Below are 18,245 nucleotides of genomic sequence, written 5' to 3' on the forward strand. Positions count from 1 at the left end.
AACAACATGAGGGATCAAGGTTTTGAGGAGGGTCCCTAATGGGATAGGTCACTACCCTGGCTTCAACCAAACGCCTGGTGGAAGATCTCCATCTTACACTCCCTGCGGAACTGAGCCAGTTCCATCAGGACCCTCAGTTCTCCTGGGAGCGCATTCTATCAGGTAGGGACAAGGACTGAAAAGGCCCTGACCCTGGTCGAGACCAAGCGGACTTCTGTCATGCTGGGGACAGCCAACCTGTTGGCATTCAAAGAACAAAGAGCTATTTGGGGGACACAGGCAGAGAGGCAGTCCCTCAGATACTCTGGACCTACCTCTATGAGTCGATACAGTAGGGAGCCTGAATTTTTGCATAGCAAATTGGGGGGAGGGGGGGCAGTGGAGGTGGAAGGGTTAAACACAGGTTCCGTTTCCTGCACAGCCCTAAGGCAAATCAAGGCTGCAAAGAGCCTGCAGTTTGGATTTTATGGACCTAGGCAAATAATCAGATTGAGTCTTTAAGTAGAGTTCTATCTATGAGGAAGACTTTTCCTACCTCCCCCTTCCACTGCAATCCCGCATGTTCCCCTAAAAGCCATTTCTGAGGTTCAGGGAGCACTCAGGAATACCATAGGATGGTTGTTTCTGGGGGAGAGAATTTCAAACACCCCCATTTGATTAACCACAAACACCTTTCGCTCAGACAAACCAGCCCTTTCCAACTAACCCAGAGCTGACTGTAGCTAGGATTACAGCCTTAATGGAATTATCTATCTATGGCATCCTCTATCCCTGTGTAGACCATTTGACAGCCTGTTACAATGCAGCCCAGTGGTAGAGTTTAGAAGCAACAGGCTCACAGCCAGGAGCAGCGTCCTCCAGCCTTCTAAATACAGGCTCTAGACACTTTTAAAATAGGGAACTGGTTTATTTTAGGGGAATGTCTTAGGCACTTCACGGGAGTGCGAGTTGTATATTTATTGCATCTGTATGTGGGGGCTGTCTTCACAAAGAAGTACACTTACAATATCAAATTAAGGGTTCTTATTTTATTTATTTATTTATTTATTTATTTATTTATTTATTTATTTATTGTTTGATTTATATACCGCCGTTTGCCGTAGCCTCGCGGCGGTTTACACATACAATTCTAAAACAATAATAAAACCCCAATAAAATCCCCATTAAAATAACCATCACAATGGCGACCATAATCTCCAGAAATCCTGGGTCTCCACACCCCCACCGCCTCGCCTTACTCCAAATCACTTCTGCTTGTTCTAGAGGAGGTCATCCACTCTTGCTGGTTATTGCAGTGCTTCCGTAGGGATGCGGGACAGAATTCTAGTGTTTCAATCATGGAAGCCTTCCCTTCCAGCTATAGTTGCCCAGCGGCACTTGGCTGAAGCCGGGTTGCTTTGGTTGTGGGATCACGCTGAGCAGCCGGATGAGAGTCTGCCCCTCTGTTTTCAAACCGGTCTCCACCAATACTTCTTTCCATTGAAGAGAGGGGAAAATGGGAGTTTGTTGTTCGGCCCTACATCATATTTGTTCTGCTTTCTTTCTAGCCAAGGCTAAGCTGAAGGATGACAGCGCCTTTCTTGAGAATGGTAAATTGATCCCACCCCAGTCATTGTTGTCCTCTTTCCTATGAATAAACACTGCTTTTTAGATCTCAGCAGAATCACAGAATGCCAACAGGAGAGCCGGTGAGGTGTGGACCTAGAGATTGAACTTCTGTTCAGGCACAGAGCCCTCCGCTCCATGCCCTGTGAGACCAGCTGTCTTAAACACATCCCAGGCTATTTCTCAGTCTCAGTCCTTGGAAATCCGTGAAATAAGGCTTGTAAACATATTCTGTCCAATAAGTGGAGACATTTATTTTGAGAAGTCAACTTGCACTGACCTGCATGGCTGGTTAAGGGTCAGCCCTGGTGACTTCTTGGCTGGGAGAGACCACCAAGGAAGTCTCAGGGTTGCTGCACAGAGGGTTTGGCGGCAACTTGACGATGCCTTTCACCAACACCAGGAGGCAGCTTGAAAGATGGGCTGCAAAGGGTGGCATGTGAACAGAGGCCTTTGCCTCTCTTCAACAGGTTTCACTGGGTTTTGTATTGTTTCCAAGATCTGCCAAACTGATTTGGCCAAATGCACCAGTGGAACAAAACAAAAGGTTTTGTACACAAGGGAAAGCAGCAAATCCATTTCACCTCTCAAATAGTCTAATTCCAGCCTATGGCCTTTACTCATGGAAGAATTTCTTTATTTCTTTCATTCTTTTGTTCTTCCTTCCTTCCTTCTCTCTCTCAAGGTTCCAAAATATTCTTGCTCTGCTGTTTGTGCATTTGCACAGGCAAATATCAGCACACAATAACACTTGTGACAGGCACTGGCTTGCCACAGGAGTCTAAGGCGTTTGCTCACAAGTAGATCTGTGTGCCCTTGCTATTTGAAATGGCAAGCTACAGGCTTAGCTCACAAATTAACATCCGTACCTGACATTTCAAACAGCAAGCTCTCTCTCACACACAAACACACTTTGTAAATGTTCTGCTGCAGGCTCCAGACATTGTGTTTCAAGATTATTACATTTTGCAGCATTCAGAGTACAATATCTTCTGTCACAGATAATGTGATTCTTTGTTGAGAATGCACAGCCATTGTAATGATCAGCTGTGGGTTGTAGATGCAAGAAATCCATATAAAGCTTATGGCATAAGTTTTCATGGGCTTCAGCCTGTTCCATGAGACTTAAGCAGATTATAAAAGTGGGCTCTAATCCCCAAGGGTTTGTGCTGGTCTCTAAAGTACCACATGGCCTCTGCTTGGTTTAGCCTTGTCCCCCATCAGTTTGTGGCTTCTTATCATATATATGCACCTCATTTGTGTCATCTGCATGCTAAGCAAAATTACTCCCTCCTAAGCCTGTTAGCATGAATCCTGCCACTCCACTGCATAAAGTTTGGATGGAGTCTTCCTTCATCTTGTGGGTGTCCTCTCCCAGTAGGTGTCCTCTCCCAGTCCCTTGTTGGAAGAAGACTCTTTTGGCTAGAGGAATTTCCTCCAGCCGCAGTCAGGATCCATGGCACTGACTGCAATGGATTGAGAAGGAACTCTGTTTAGGATTGCACTGTGATGCAGAGCTCCCCCAGTATCCTCGTGCTCTATATGAACATTTTTGTAACCTGAAAACAAAAGAGGATTTGACATTTGCCATTCCACTGTAAATGCAAGGAAAAACTGGTAATTGAGGCAAGTCTGGAACAAGGCAGGAGAAGCAAACTCTCCAGCCTTAATGGCCAGCAGTGCCTGGAAGCTAACAGGGGCAAGGTCACCCTAACACCTTTAGAGCATCATCTGGGCATGGAATTGGGGTCACTGTGGGTGGGCAGGTAGTTGTGATTTTCCTGCTTTCTGCAGGGGCTTGGACTAGACCCTGGAGGTCCCTTCCAACACTATGTTTCTGTGATTCTATCCACACTGCCAAGGGATGTGTCCTCAGTCTGAGCACACGAGGAATGTCTCTGAAAAGGGCCGGCATCGTTCTTCCCCAACTCTCTGAGCCTCCCAGTTCATTCTCATGTCATTCTTGCTTTATGGAGGGAGTCTGCTTATGCTGTTTCAGCATACCCTCTGGCCTAAAAAAAGAGAGTCAATTGCATATAAATGAAAGTGAATCAGTTCTAAAAAGCAAGCTGATTTCCTAACTCATTCTCATTGTTGGTGTTTAGATATCTACGCTGTCTTGTCCCAAGATCTCAGCAGTTTAGATGTTTTATGCGACACGGAGGTATGAATCGCTTGGTCTCTAATTTGAAATTTGGGGAGCCAGTTTGCTGTAGTGGTTAGGACTGCAGACTTCTAATCTGGCACATGCCGGGTTCGATTCTGCACTCCCCCACATGCAGCCAGCTGGGTGACCTTGGGCTTGCCATGGTAGTGATAAAACTGTTCTGACCGAGCAGTAATCTCAGGGCTCTCTCAGCCTCACCCACCTCACAGGGTGTCTGTTGTGGGGAGAGGAAAGGGAAGGCGACTGTAAGCCGCTTTGAGCCTCCTTCGGGTAGAGAAAAGCGGCATCCAAGAACCAACTCTTCTTTCTCTTCTCCTGAAATGTCGTCCTGTATTAGCTGCCCCACTGCTTACCCCGCACGACCCCCGCATGGACCCAGTCCAGGCTGAAAGTATTTCTCCAGGAGTAAACCCAGGGGGGTGTTGGGGCCAGAGGGGCCTGAGGGTTGTACTGGAGAGGTCTCTCATTGCATATGTTGTTTTTCTCCTCTTTTCAAGTTTAAAGAAGAATTCGTAAAGCTGTTTCAGGAATCGCTGCAAACACTCGCTAGTATCGGGCCTCCCACTATCCTGGCATATAGACGGGAAGCGTTACGAGAAGACATTCAAATAGGGGTGAGGGCTCTTTCCATTCAGTAGTTACAGTTCTATAGTAACCTGGCATTTCACTATAAAAGGAAAACTGATATTGGGTGCTTGTCTCTTGTGGCCCTGTCTTGCATGCCCTGGGAAATGCCGATCAGAAGGCAGATTTCTTCCAAGCCAGGGATTCTGGGTTTGTTTTTTTTTTGGGGGGGGGGGTATCATCTGGGCATGGAATTGGAGTCACTGTGGGTGGGCAGGTAGTTGTGAATTTCCTGCATTCTGCAGGGGGGTTGGACTAGATGGCCCTGAAGGTTCCTTCCAACTCTATGATTCTAGGATTCTAGGAGGTGTGTGAATATAGTTATGCATTTGATATCACATATATAATCTTTTCACCATCCTCACTCATTTATGCCAGTGGTGTTTAGTTCTGTTTTTCCCCCTTTGTTTTTTTGTATTTGTGGTTAGCTGGGCGTATTTAATAGAATTTCCCATCACCCTGGGCCCTGCAGCTTGCTGCTCAAGACTTCAGCCTCCCATAAGTGTTTCGCCTCCCAAATATAGTATTCAAAAGAACATCAGGGGGGAAAAGCATTATATAAGTAATGTTCACATGCTGTTTGGCCCTGAGGGATGTCTTGTTTGTTTTTCTGCAATCACAAATGGTACAGTCCTTCCAGAATGTTACCACTTCATAAAGCAGGATTGGGATTACATGAATGAATAATCCCCCTCCCCCAAAATAAACACTCCTTGTTTACATGTCTGAATTATTCCAGAGGCCTCCCCCCCCATTAAAAATTCCTTGTTCGTGGAGAGTTAGCATATAAGGCAGAAGAGATGTCATGTAACTTTATTTATGTATTTCCTTCACGTATACCTCCCATTGTCCCCCATAGGCAACCAAAGCAGCTGACATGATTCTCCTGTCCTGCATTTTATCTTTTTTCCTTATGCTGTACTTCTCTGTCTACTGGGAGATCCCAGTACAAGTGTGATCCTTTGCCTGCCTTTTGTAGTTATACAGCCCTGGATTGGAGAAACAACCCAAGAAGTCTAGAAGAATATTTCACATCAAACAAAATTGTTGGGTGTGGAGCTAATCAGAGACAATCTGACTCCAGGAACATAGGCGATCAAACCAGAGCTTCTCTCACGAGCTTTGCTACTTGTCAAGCTCTTCGGGAGCCAGATGGCCCTAAAATCCCTAATGAAATAACAAATTGGATCATTCACAGTTGCCTGTAATCCCTTTAGAAAGGAAAGTGAATGCAAGACTCTCCAAGCTGTCAGTCATGTTAGCCCAGCTTCCCCATCTGGATTTGGACAGGGATACAGACAAAGGCAAAGGAGCAGCGGGTGAAGATTGAGTGCCATCATGTGCTGCAGTGGAACTGTAGACCCCCAGGGTGGCGGCAAAGACCTGTGAACATGGAGGAGTCTGGGAAATGAGCTCTGTTGGTTTGATAGAAAAACAGGATGGCAAAAAGACGCCTGTTCCTTGGGCCTTGCTTCCGTTTTCCTCTTCCGTCTCAGTATTCTGCCAATTATTTTTCAACAGATCTAAAACAACATTATATAAAACCAGTTTACAAATACTGAAAAATACATACCATAGTGCAGTTAAAACAGCAACAAAATAAACCTATAACCAGAGAAACACTACTCTTTTTAAGCTCTTGCATGATGATTATCATTTATCATTTTCAAAATTTTGTCCCAATTCCTCTCTCTACAGTTGGAGGAAGAGCATCCTGCTTACTGTGAGTTCTGTGGCAGCTTGTTGAGGGACTTTCCTTCCTTTGACAGTCTAGAAAAAATAGCAGAATACGGATCTGTAAGTAACGGGAAACCATTCTTCTGGACCCTTTGCAAAGCCAGGAGCCACACTTCCGGATAATGGCGGGACCTTGCTTTCCAGCTCTTCTGCTGCCAGAAGTGCAGAGACCTCCAGGAGTTCCTTGTGAATGAAAGGAAGCGCTGCGCAAAGATGAAAGTGGAATGGATTGATATAACTCCCCATAAAGCCCATGGGTCTGAGGCCGAGAGGAAATTGGCCAGGGAGAGAGCCTCCCAAAGGTACGACTTTCAGGGATAAATTTGGCACTTTGGGGCAACACAGCATTTTAGAAATCAATTTTAAAGCAGGAAGAGAAACGGGGGAGGGGAAACGTACTCCATGAACTTATTCCCCTGCTTCTTAGTCAGAAACTCCAGCGTGGACTCCTATTTATTTATTTTACAAACATCATATTCTGCTTCTTTAATCTCAAGGGAGCCAACTAGATGGCGAACAAATTAAAGCACCACTAAAACAAATAAGAGCAGAACTCAAATATGTACAAATGCATAAAAACATTAAAGCATTTGGTGAGGAAGGGGGAAATCAGTGAGGGAATGCCGACCAAAACTAAAAGTCTTAACCTGCTGGCAGAAAGCGGTAACACATGAATCTCCCTTGGGGAGGGTGTTTGAGATGCTTGGGACCATGAATGTGAAGACCTTCTCCCAGGTTGCCACTCATCTAATAAGAGAAGGCAGGGACACCCAAAGCAGATCCTCTGAAGATGACCATAGTGGTTGGGTGGGTTAGACTCTTAAGGCCTAACTGCATTAGTAGAGTTGAAGGTGGAGATGGGGGATCCCCTGCAACCAGGCTCTACCTCTGCCAATCAGCTGGCTGGTGGGGGGACCTACTCAAAGAGGAAGGGAAGCCCAAACTACATTGCCAGGGACATGGCGACACCACTTCTGTATGCACCAGAAGTATTGTCATCATGCTGGTGACATCACAGTGACACTCTGGTATTTGGGCACAAACTCAATGACAGGAGCTGTTTTTACCATAGAGTTTTTGTCCAAATACCAGAGTGCCATCACAATGTCACAGTAGATTCTGATGGTTTTTTTTGGTGGGGGTATCATCTGGACATGGAATTGGGGTCACTGTGAGTGGCCAGGTGGTAGTGAATTTTCTAAATTCTGCAGGGGTTGAACTAGATGACCCTGGAGGTCCTTTCCAACTTTGTGATTCTGTTATTCTGTGTGTGATAACAGCACATCCAGTACACACTGGAAGTGATATAGCTGCATCACCAGCAATGTCTCTTGGCCCTTCCTCCGACTCTTGGTCTCCCCCCCCCATCCCCTGCCAGTTACCAGAAAGAACCTGGCAACCACACCAAGCACATATTCCAGGACTTCACCAACTGCTTCTGCTGCAGAAACTCTGCTGGAGAAGGGAAGTATTAGAAGAGCAGTTTTTCTGTAACATAGTGATCCATGCGATGGTCACCTCTCGACTAGATTAATGTAACTCTATGCGGGTCTGACTTGGCCTTGACCTGGAAGTTATGGTTGGCACAAAAATGCAGTTGCTTGGGTCTGCATGAGAACTACTTGCAGAGCTCACATTCGATCTGCCCTTCAACATCTGCCTTGGTTGCTGATAGAATTCTGGATCAAGTTCAAGGTTCTGGTATTAACCTTCAAGGCCATATGCAGTCTGGGTTCTGTGCCTCTGAGGGACCACCTCTCCCAGTATGTTCCCCAAAGAGTGTTCAGCAAACACGAACTTGCTGGTGGTCCCTGGCCCCAGAGCGATTCTCCTGGCCTCAACCAGAGCCAAGGCCTTCCCCACTGATTCTTACCTGGTGGAATGAGATGCCAGTGGAGATCTAGGCTCAGGTGGAATTCTCAAGATTCCACAGGGCCTGTAAAACTGCATCTTTCACCAGCCCTACAGTTGAGACCGAGACGATTTGGATCATAATTACCCTGGGCCTGCCTCTCTGTTTCTCTTCCCCTAGTTTGATCTCTCCCCCACACTTCATCTGTAGGCTCCACCCACCCACAACCATCACTATGGCTGGGGGAACAAAATTGCTAGCAAGACGATGGTGACTTGAACAAAATGGGGGTACAACGGAAGACAGAACAGAACATTTTGTAAAAGAAATTATAGATTTTAATAACTTTAACTGTATCTGTATTTTATCGAGTGCTGATTTTAAATGTTGTGAACCATCCCAAGCCTACTAGTGGGGAGGGTGCAGTCAGGAAATTGAATACAAAACAAAATTAAAATGTTGTCAGTTACTTTCAGTACCCTTCCAACAGCACATGTAAGGAAACCAGGAGCCTACGCCATGTGCCCTTTGTTTTCTTGCAGGCTGCGAGAGAGACAGGTGGCAAAGGAGTTGTCCTACTTGATAGCCCAACAAGAAAAGCAAGTCAGTCCCATATATTCCACTCCAGAGCGTAAGTTGAATTATTCTGTATTTGCAGTAAGTTCTGTTGTTAGTATGCAGAGCAGTCAGCATGATCCTAGCAAATGAATATAGCCTCATTCACTCTTGCATATTACAGGCAGCCCCCACCCAAACCAGAACTGACGGCTGTAGTGTTGTACATCTACACCCAAAAGAATATAAGAACATGAGCCCTCTAGTGTGGAGAGTGGTGTAGAATGAAGCAAGCTGGCCTCTACCAAGTCAAATCACTGGTCCATCTTGATCTGGGGTCTGCAGCATAGTGCCCATGGTGCCCTGCTCTAGAATATGAGCTGGGCTCAGCTAGGCTTTGACCCAGCAAGGCTTCTAGTTGGCCATTGGAGATCAAATTGGCAGTGCAGATTTTTAAGAACATTGCTTTGATGGTGGCTGTCCCCACAACAAAAGGATCTTTATTGCCTGACTGAAGGTATAATGTGGTAGCCATTTTGTGGCAGGGTCCGCCTTCTGCTGTAGCCATTTTGTGGGTGTGTCCAACATCCTGCATCATTATTGTAAGGGTCCTCGCAAGCTCAAAAAGGTTGGGAACTCCTGGCCTAGTGTATGTTGTATTCTGAATGGTAGCAACCCCTTGAGGTCTCAAGTAGGGGTGAGCACAAAAACTTCATTTTTCCCCCAGTTTAGGTCTATTGCCCCTCCTCCAATTTGGGGGGGGGGGGTATTTTAAAAAATTCCCTGGGTACAAATACAACGATGGTATTTGGATCTGGGATTTTCCAGAAATCCCAAATTTTGGGGAGGTCCAATAAACCAGAGAAGAAGAAAAAAGATATTTTTTTAAAAAGAAGAAGAAGAAGAAGAGTTGGTTCTTATATGCCGCTTTTCCCTACCCGAAGGAGGCTCAAAGCGGCTTACAGTCGCCTTCCCTTTCCTCTCCCCACAACAGACACCCTGTGAGGTGGGTGAGGCTGAGAGAGCGCTGATATCACTGCCCGGTCAGAACAGTTTTATCAGTGCCGTGGCAAGCCCAAGGTCACCCAGCTGGTTGCATGTGGGGGAGCGCAGAATCGAACCTGGCATGCCAGATTACAAGTCCGCACTCCTAACCACTACACCAAACTGGCTCTCAAAAGACTAGTTGAGACATCTGAGTGCAGATGGTCTGGCAAAGTGTGGTAGGCTGGGATTTCATACTAGTATTTGTCTACCGCAGTTTCTGCTAACCATGGATATGTCAATGTGGGCCAGGTGTCCTTCATATTGAGAGGTGGCTAAGGATGCAAAGCAGAATATACACACAACCCAGGATGTGTTAACTTGCACCTGGAAAAGTAATCAGGTGATGTTGAATGACATTTGTAGGGATGCTTGAATGCAGCTACTGACAAAGAACTAGAAGTTTTATACTTGACATACCGTTTGAAAATAATGGTGTCTGTGCATGCATGAACGGTTTTATCCCGGGCCAGTCTAGCATGTAACCCTGGTTTCCACTTTCTGGCATGGTTGCCCTGTTTGACAAAGATCTAAGAGGCCAAGCCTGGTGCCCCATACAACAGTGGTGGGACAGTGTGCTTGCAAAGGTTGGATCCAGAGATCTTGAGCAGAGCTTCGTAGGCAGAGTGGATTGTTCTGCATCTCCATGTGCTTCAGAGGGTCAGGGAATAGCTGGGCCACAATAGCTGGAAGATGGTGGCAGTCGAAGTGGAAAATATGCCAAAAATGGCAGATCTTTCTGTGCATGGGCTTCTGCTCATGGAAAGGCACCTCTGGATCCAATTCTGTGTCACCATGCAGAGGCTGTTTTCAAGTGGTCCCTGCATAAGAAGAATTCCATGCAGACTACTTATCTGGCTATTGCTGGAAACCACTCTAAAGTGGGCATAATTGTTACTTACAAAACAGTGATAAACTCATATGAAATTCTTGGTCCCAGGAGGAGAACCTTCCACAGACAAGCTTGCATGCACACCCTGTTGGATCGTCCCCATAAAATCTCAAACATACCTTGATTTGTTGGAGTTGCACAGAAGAAATGAGCAAATAGAAACTGCAACTCTAGATTTTATCTTGTCTAAAACTGGAGTGTAATTTTAAAAAATGCTAAACGGATCATTTGTGAGATCATTTGGGTAAGGAATCACAGTGGGTAGGCAGGTAGTTGTGAGTTCCTGCATTGTGCAGAGGGTTGGACTAGATGATCCTGCAGACCCCTTCCAACTCTAGGATTCTAGAAGCTTCTTCATTAAGAAATTATGGGTTTTAATTAGACATTGATTAACCATTGTTTATTTTGAGTAATTAGTTAAGGCAAGAGGTTGTATGCAACATAGTGTTTTTGTGTGCAATACAAGATGTATTCAATAGACATTCTTGGCTGCTTTCTGTTTTTTAGATAGCAAACAGCTGAGAACTATTTCATACATTCTGTCCCAAGAGCCTCCATCTGCAACAGGCTGGACTAAGATTCCCATAACTCCTGACCAAATGGAAAGTGAAGAGATCACCTATAGCATCTCTTGCTGTGATTTCACCATTGCAGGTGGAAAGGTAAGCCCTGTTCTTGGTACTTAAGCTTCTGTGATGACCTCCCTGTCTGAAGTCTTGGGTTTATAGATCACCTATGAGAAGGTCTAACCAGAGAAATCTCAGAGGCCTCCATGTCTGCACAATAGTTAAGTATCAGGTCACACTCTGGCCAATCAACTGGTACAGCCCCTCTGGTACACATGTAAAGATGGATTTTCCATGTATCTTCTTTTATTTCCTTGTGCAGTTATTGAAGAACCAGTTCCTGCAACAATACTACAAAAATGGTGTAAAGTTTCTTACTATGTTTCCGGATGGGACAGCGCAAATATTGTATCCTTTTGTGTTTTTTCTCTTGTCGCTGGCAGCTGCATCTGGAATGTATTTTGGCAATATCTGAGAGAAATGCATTTAAAGTCCCATACATTTCAGTGGAAGAGTTAAGCATGAGTTTCCAGCTCACCTGCTGAAAACTGTGAGACTTCAAACTTCTGCACATTGGCTACCTTCTGCTCTTAGCCAAAAACAATTGTGCTGTAGTGTAGTACATGAATTGGGGTGAAATTAGTTCAGTTATCTAACCGCCCGTATAGCTCACTTGCAGTCCCTAAACAGAGTTACACCTTTCTAAGTTTGTTGACATCTGAAGGTTGAACTCTGCTAAGGAAGGCACTGTTGGTGACCATAAATGAATCCTTCTTTCTATGGACATGATGGGGAAACTTTCATGGGGTGTCATCATGAGCTCCTTGGGAGATCGGGGGTAGGGGGTGGGGAAATTATGACATTTACACACAGGGTTATATCAGAGCAATTAAGAAGCACCAATGTGCAGCAGTGGGTGAGGTGTAGAACCAGGGTTGGGGAGTCTCCATGGTGAACTCCTCACTCAGTCGTGAAGTTCACTGAGTGACCCTAGACTACCGATCCCCAACCTGTGGGCTGCGGACCACATGTGGTCCGTCTACTAATTGCAGGTGGGCCGCGAAGGACGCCTTCTCTCCCCCCCCCCCGGCCTTTTACTTCATCCCCCCCCAGCTCTTTACAACACACTTCAGGTGTCATTGTCTCCCATCACTCCCAGATGGGACTATCTCGTTGCAGTGAAACAAGCTCAGGGTTCCCATTGATTTGTCATTGTCATGAGTTAAAATTTCCATGAAAATAAAATGTTCCTTATGTTCATTGTTGTGGCGTGTCTGTATCTTATTTTGAAAGGATGTTTAAACATTACCATAGCGATCAGAGAGTGTTAGGGCAGTGGTTGAGAGTAGAGGAGTAAACTACCCCCCCCCCCACCGGGCCTCAGTAAAATTGTCAAGCGTTGAGTGGTCCCCGGTGATAAAAAGGTTGGGGACCACTGCCCTAGACCACAGCTTGGATCCAAAATGTTCTCATGACAAACATGGAATTTTCCTGGTTCCCATTCCCTTGCAGCCAGTTGATTTCCACAGATTGCTGCTCCTGGGGGATAGGGGCTCTTAAGGAATGGCATCAAGGGGGGGTGCAGGAGGAGGGATTTGGTAGCAAGGTCAGATTGAATTTGGATTTATCCCCTTGGCTCTTGACCTACCCTTGCTCAAGTTTTCATATTTATGTGGGATAAGTGTATCTATTGTGGGCAGGATCCAGACTAATGTTTTTGTGGGGTGAGGATTGAGCTCTATTTTCCAGCTTTTCCTGCTCTGGTGGCAGCCTGAAATGCCACCCAAACTCCTGTGCCTGGGGGAGAGGGAACAGAATTGGGAAGGCCTTTTAGACCGCTGTTGGAGGCAGAAAAGCACACTTAATGGGTATCTGCAACAACATCAGTCTGAATTCCGCAAAATGGAATGCGGGGACTGGAACAGAGAACATCTTCCCTAGACAAATGGCCACAACACAAACCACTTGAAACTGGGTTTCAGAAATTCTAGGCACTATTTCCTTTGTGGCACCCATTTAAAAGTGCTTTAAGATCTTATGAAGACAACCCCCCCCAAGCAAGCATCTGTAGGACCCTTATCCATGTGCAGCTATCCCTCTGGAAATCTGGCAGTTCTTGTTGTGCAAAAGACGAGCGGTTATATTTGTATCGTGCAAGAAGACCGGTCTGAGACTGCAGCCATCCAAGCAGTATTTGAATCTTCTGGGCAAGGAACTTGCTATCATCCCAATGGAATTGTATGGTATGTCCATTTAAATCAGAGCTTTGAGTTTCTCTATCTCTGGCCTTCGTATGAGTTATGTGCACCTGTCTTTTGTGTTTAAAACAAAGAGCTGGTAGGTTTTATTGTATTGTCAATACATCCAGTGTGTTCTAGGACTCCCTTTCTGGTAGTTAGAGCAGCTGCCTGGCCTGACACTAAGCATTATGAAACTTTCACTAAGTTCTAAATGATTTTAACCCAAAGGATATTGGACTTCAAAACTTTTCCTGTTTCAGTACATTTGCCTCAGGTGCTTTATCCCATGGAAGAAACACAACCTCAACCAGGGCTCTGTCCTGGCCCCTGCCTGGTGAATCTCGCTCCCAGAGGAGATCAGGGCCCTAACAGAACTAAAATAGTTCCTCAGGTCCTGCAAAAGGGAGTTCTTCTGCCAGGCATTTGATTGAGGTTGACCGAAACCAGCAACACTAGGCCCCTGAACTTCCTTCCCAGGAATCCATGGACCTGAACTGAACCATGGACCTGTTTAATTGTTAACCTGTTAAAATTGTTATCTTCTGTTGTTATTATTGTGATTAGCATTGTTGTATTTCTGTTTGACACAAAACCCGAGTCTGGCGTATTGTTCTTTACTTTCCATGTGAACCACCCTGAGCCTCAAGGGAGGGCGGTATACAAATGTAATAAATAAGTAAATTTAATAAATAATATCAATCATCTTTCCATCTACAATAGTAGCTTGGCCAGTTTAAAACAGGGCTGAAGTGGGAGGAAACAGGAAGTGCCATCTGGCACCCGGGGACTGGAGAGCCAGAGGCAGCAGGGGGTTCAGACCAGAGCCCGAGCAAGTTACTTGGTGAGGGATGAGCACCACTCTTGAGGACATGGAGAGACAAGGGCAGTGAGATTGCCCCCACCCAACTTTAGAAGGGGCAGACTGGCCAGAAGGCATCCAATGGGCCACTGCAACATTGTGATGGGAGAAATAATCTCACTCGTTCATTTACCAAGCCTGGTGGCACTAATCGCACACACTTTTTTTGGCTATGGAGAAGGGAGTTCCAGTGAGCCAGCTGGGACTGTGTTGCAGCAAGCAAGATGAACTTTGGAAGTGAATCTGCTAGGGGAGCAAGCAAGAACTCAGCCCTTGTCAGGGGAGGAAGGAAGCCAACCTGGGCCAGTACAGCATACCAGTAAAAAAAGAGAGTGGCCCAAGGGGCACCTCCCGTTTTCTGATTTGAGTCCCCTCCCCACATTGGAAACAGTCCTGGTAAAAAGATGTGAGTTACTTTCACCCAGCTATGCTAGGAGTCAGGGGACCTGCATGGAGAAAGGCCATTGAGGAAGAGAGATGTAGCAAGGAGGAGAACTGGCCAGATACAACTCCAGGTCTGGGAGTCTCCATGAAGGGCAAACTGAAGAGGAAGAATCATGTGTGCCATCCGGAGCATTTCTTAAGAAGAGCAAGATACATGTATGATATAAGCAATATGGATGTCTTTTTTTTTCCTTTGTTGAACTTGCTTCAAGTTATCGTCTTGCTCCTACAGGATAAATATTACAGTTCGAGGAGGACATTATTCAGACCAAGATGGCAATAAAGTGAGGACCTGGATCTGGCCAAACCACTTGCAGAAGTACACTCCCACTGTATCATTCAAACCCGTATTTATGTCGTTGAACCAAAATGTCGGCGTCAGGATTCTTGCGCAAGACAAAGTTGCCATTTCTTTCCTGGCAATGGGGAAACAAGCAAAGATCAACGTGGGGACCAAAGTGGAGGTACTTCATTTCAAACAAACTGGGGGGGGGGGGGGGGGAATGAGTTCACATGCCCTTGTATTTGGCAGCTGGGTAGGGAGAAAGTGGGATTGCTATGCAACTGAGGGTAGAACCCTTAGGAAAAAGAAGACAATCTGCCTCAAACTACTAGTGGCATTAGAAAATGAAGTTACATCTGCTGGGAGCTGGAACAAAATTGATCTGGCTTGTATAGGAAAAATTATACAATTCAGCATCATTTGGTCAAATTTCATTGCTGAATCCTGACATCAGGTAAGTAGTGCTGGCGTGATCTACAGATGCTTCTTTTCCTCTCAGAAAAATCTTCCTATCTCTATTTGCTTCCTTTACTTAAACCAGTTTCCCATCTATGAGAATGCACCCATGACTGTCACATTTACTCAGGATTCTTTTATGAGACATTTTTCAATAGTTTTTTGGGAAGACAGAGATCACCCCTCCCATAGGTTTGTCAACATTTCAAAAACAAACTCTAAACAGTTTGTGAGGTCAGACTTTCTAGGCTCCATGATTAATCTTCTTAGGAAGAAGAAGAAGAGTTGGTTCTTATATGCCACTTTTCTCTACCCTAAGGAGTCTCAAAGCAGCTTACAGTCTCCTTTCCTTTCCTCTCCCCACAACAGATACCCTGTGAGGTAGGTGAGGCTGCGAGAGCCCTGATATCACTGCTTGGTCAGAACAGCTTTATCAGTGCTGTGGCAAGCCCAAGGTCACTCAGCTGGGGGGCACAGAATCGAACCCGGCTTGCCAGATTAGAATGTAGTCCTAACCACTACACCAACCACTACACCAAGTTGGCTCCTAACCACCACACCAAGGAATCTTCTCTGTGGTTCTCACTCTGTCTTTAACCATGCTTTTTCCCAATTAACTTGGGAGACACATTGGGCTAAAGGTCCTGCAATCTAGTGATAGTCCCAGCATGCTCCCTTCCCTGTCCCCCATGGCATTATTTGAGACAATGTGTGCCGTCTATTGAATTTCTGTTGGACAGAAGTACTGTGTGGCTTTAGACACTTTGTTAATTCCCCATCTTTTCTTTCCTTAAAGCCATCTACTAATCACCATCCATGGCCAAAGCTTGTTTCTGAAGACGACCTTGTGCTGTTTGCAAGCAGAATAAAGATTCTGAAAGTGTTTGCTAAATTGCATGGCTGCTTAGAATTTTCCTCCAGTGATCAGTGGACTAAAATTCAGCTCCCTTCATACATTTCAAAACAGGCTTTGAAGTTGATGGACCTGTGTAGAGAGACTGCTGTAAGTGCTCCCCTGGACAAATTAATCATGTCAATAATAAACATCCAAGCCTGATTAGCCTCATGAGATAGTTTCTTTTTATTGTTCTTAAGAAGGTCTACATTTATGGTGAATTCTATACCAGTGCCTTACTGCTGTGGTGAAATGGGTAAGGGTGAATAAATTGAACCTAAATCTGGAAAATGTAGAGGTAAGTTTGGCTGAGAAGATCAAAGTCTTGAAAGGCATTGGCCTTCCCACATTTGATGGGTCCCTTGACACTCAATGACTCAATTAAGAAAGGAGGGGGGGACTGATCCCAGGTTAATTTCTGGAGAAGTTAATGCAACTATAAAAGGTAAAGGTAAAGGTATCACCTGTGCAAGCACCAGGCCATGTCTGACCCTTGGGGTGATGCCCTCTAGCGTTTTCATGGCAGACTCAATACGGGGTGGTTTGCCATTCCCTTCCCCAGTCATTACTGTTTTACCCCCCAGCAAGCTGGGTAGTCATTTTACCGACCTCGGAAGGATGGAAGGCTGAGTCAACCTTGAGCCAGCTGCTGGGATTGAACTCCCAGCCTCATGGGCAGAGCTTTCATTTCTGCTACCAAGAGGCTCTAATGCAACTATAGTAAAATGTAATAACAGAGAAGGTTGCTTTTTGTAACGGAAAATGCTTGTCTGATGTCCCACTTTGTTTTACTGCATTTTCTACCTTTGTTATGCATTTTCTGCATTATTGAATGACATGCTTTAGACAGATTGTTTGTTTGTGTTGTTTTCCGGTTCTGTAATCTTAATTCTATTGAATTGTTCATTATATGTCTTTCAGTGTCTAATTGTTTTTTGCACTTTATAATCTGTCTTGCATCTCAGTAAGCAACATGGGCTATAATAAATGTTGCACATTAAAAAGTAGAGTGGAAAATAGATTTAAGTATATATTTAGCAATTGTTCTACTTATGCTTTGCACAAAATATTGTGTTCCTTCTCGGATTACCTTCTTTATTTTCTAGCAATCATTCTCAGGCTGTTTAGAAAAAGTATGCATCCATAATTTTTAGTGAAAAAGGCATTTCAGAAAAATATCTATTTTTTTTTAGGATAGCATTTAAAGTAAAGGTAAAGGTATCCCCCTGTGCAAGCACCGAGTCATGTCTGACCCTTGGGGTGACGCCCTCTAGCATTTTCATGGCAGACTCAATACGGGGTGGTTTGCCAGTGCCTTCCCCAGTCATTACTGTTTACCCCCCAGCAAGCTGGGTACTCATTTTACCGACCTCGGAAGGATGGAAGGCTGAGTCAACCTTGAGCCGGCTGCTGGGATTGAACTCCCAGCCTCATGGGCAGAGCTTTCAGACTGCATTTCTGCTGCCTTACTACTCTGCGCCACCAGAGGCTCTAGGATAGCATTTACTAGGTGTAAATTAATGAAATCATGAGATGCTTTCTAGGGATAGGGTGGTATAGTAGAATGTTTATATTTAGATTTTTTACAATCACATTGATGGAGATTAATTCCAGATATTTAATCATTGCAAACCTAGGCAGAAGATAAAAAGGTAATGATATCTTCCAGCCGTGATTGGTTGGTTGCTGTTGCTAGGGGTGGGAGAACTGAAAGATTCCTGTCCAATGGCATTAAGACCAAAGAATATGGGTTCATTAATCAATTCACACGTTATCTCCAGAACTTCTCTGTCTGTCTAGCAAGGTAAGGAAATCTCTGGAAGACTCAGCAGCTACATTTGATGAAATCTTTTTACAGTCTTCTAATAACTTTGCTGCATTTGTCCTGCCATAACAGTAATAGTGTCTGCGTTCATTAATTACCATTCTCATTCCTTCCCTTCTCCAGTGATAACTTTTAGGCTAGAAGAGGAACTGGGACCCCATGTTAAGCAGAATATAAAAATCCTATTTTTTAATTAATGCT

At 44.9% G+C, this 18,245-nt stretch overlaps 1 protein-coding gene across 1 annotated transcript in view; it reads left to right on the forward strand.

Annotated features, from left to right (window-relative positions):
* ERICH6 (glutamate rich 6) overlaps positions 1-17,220 on the forward strand; it is a 34,598-nt gene extending 17,378 nt beyond the window's left edge. The window contains exons 8-18 of the mRNA XM_077348688.1: positions 1,548-1,589; positions 3,711-3,769; positions 4,270-4,386; positions 6,095-6,193; positions 6,278-6,435; positions 8,528-8,616; positions 10,984-11,138; positions 11,365-11,450; positions 13,133-13,285; positions 14,818-15,049; positions 16,121-17,220. Coding sequence (XP_077204803.1) covers positions 1,548-1,589; positions 3,711-3,769; positions 4,270-4,386; positions 6,095-6,193; positions 6,278-6,435; positions 8,528-8,616; positions 10,984-11,138; positions 11,365-11,450; positions 13,133-13,285; positions 14,818-15,049; positions 16,121-16,381 — 1,451 coding nt within the window. The 3' untranslated portion in view covers positions 16,382-17,220. The remainder of the gene's footprint in view (positions 1-1,547; positions 1,590-3,710; positions 3,770-4,269; positions 4,387-6,094; positions 6,194-6,277; positions 6,436-8,527; positions 8,617-10,983; positions 11,139-11,364; positions 11,451-13,132; positions 13,286-14,817; positions 15,050-16,120) is intronic.
* The last annotated feature ends 1,025 nt before the right edge of the window (positions 17,221-18,245 follow it).

The sequence above is a fragment of the Paroedura picta genome, chromosome 8 (assembly GCF_049243985.1).
Source record: "Paroedura picta isolate Pp20150507F chromosome 8, Ppicta_v3.0, whole genome shotgun sequence".
NCBI lineage: Eukaryota > Metazoa > Chordata > Lepidosauria > Squamata > Gekkonidae > Paroedura > Paroedura picta.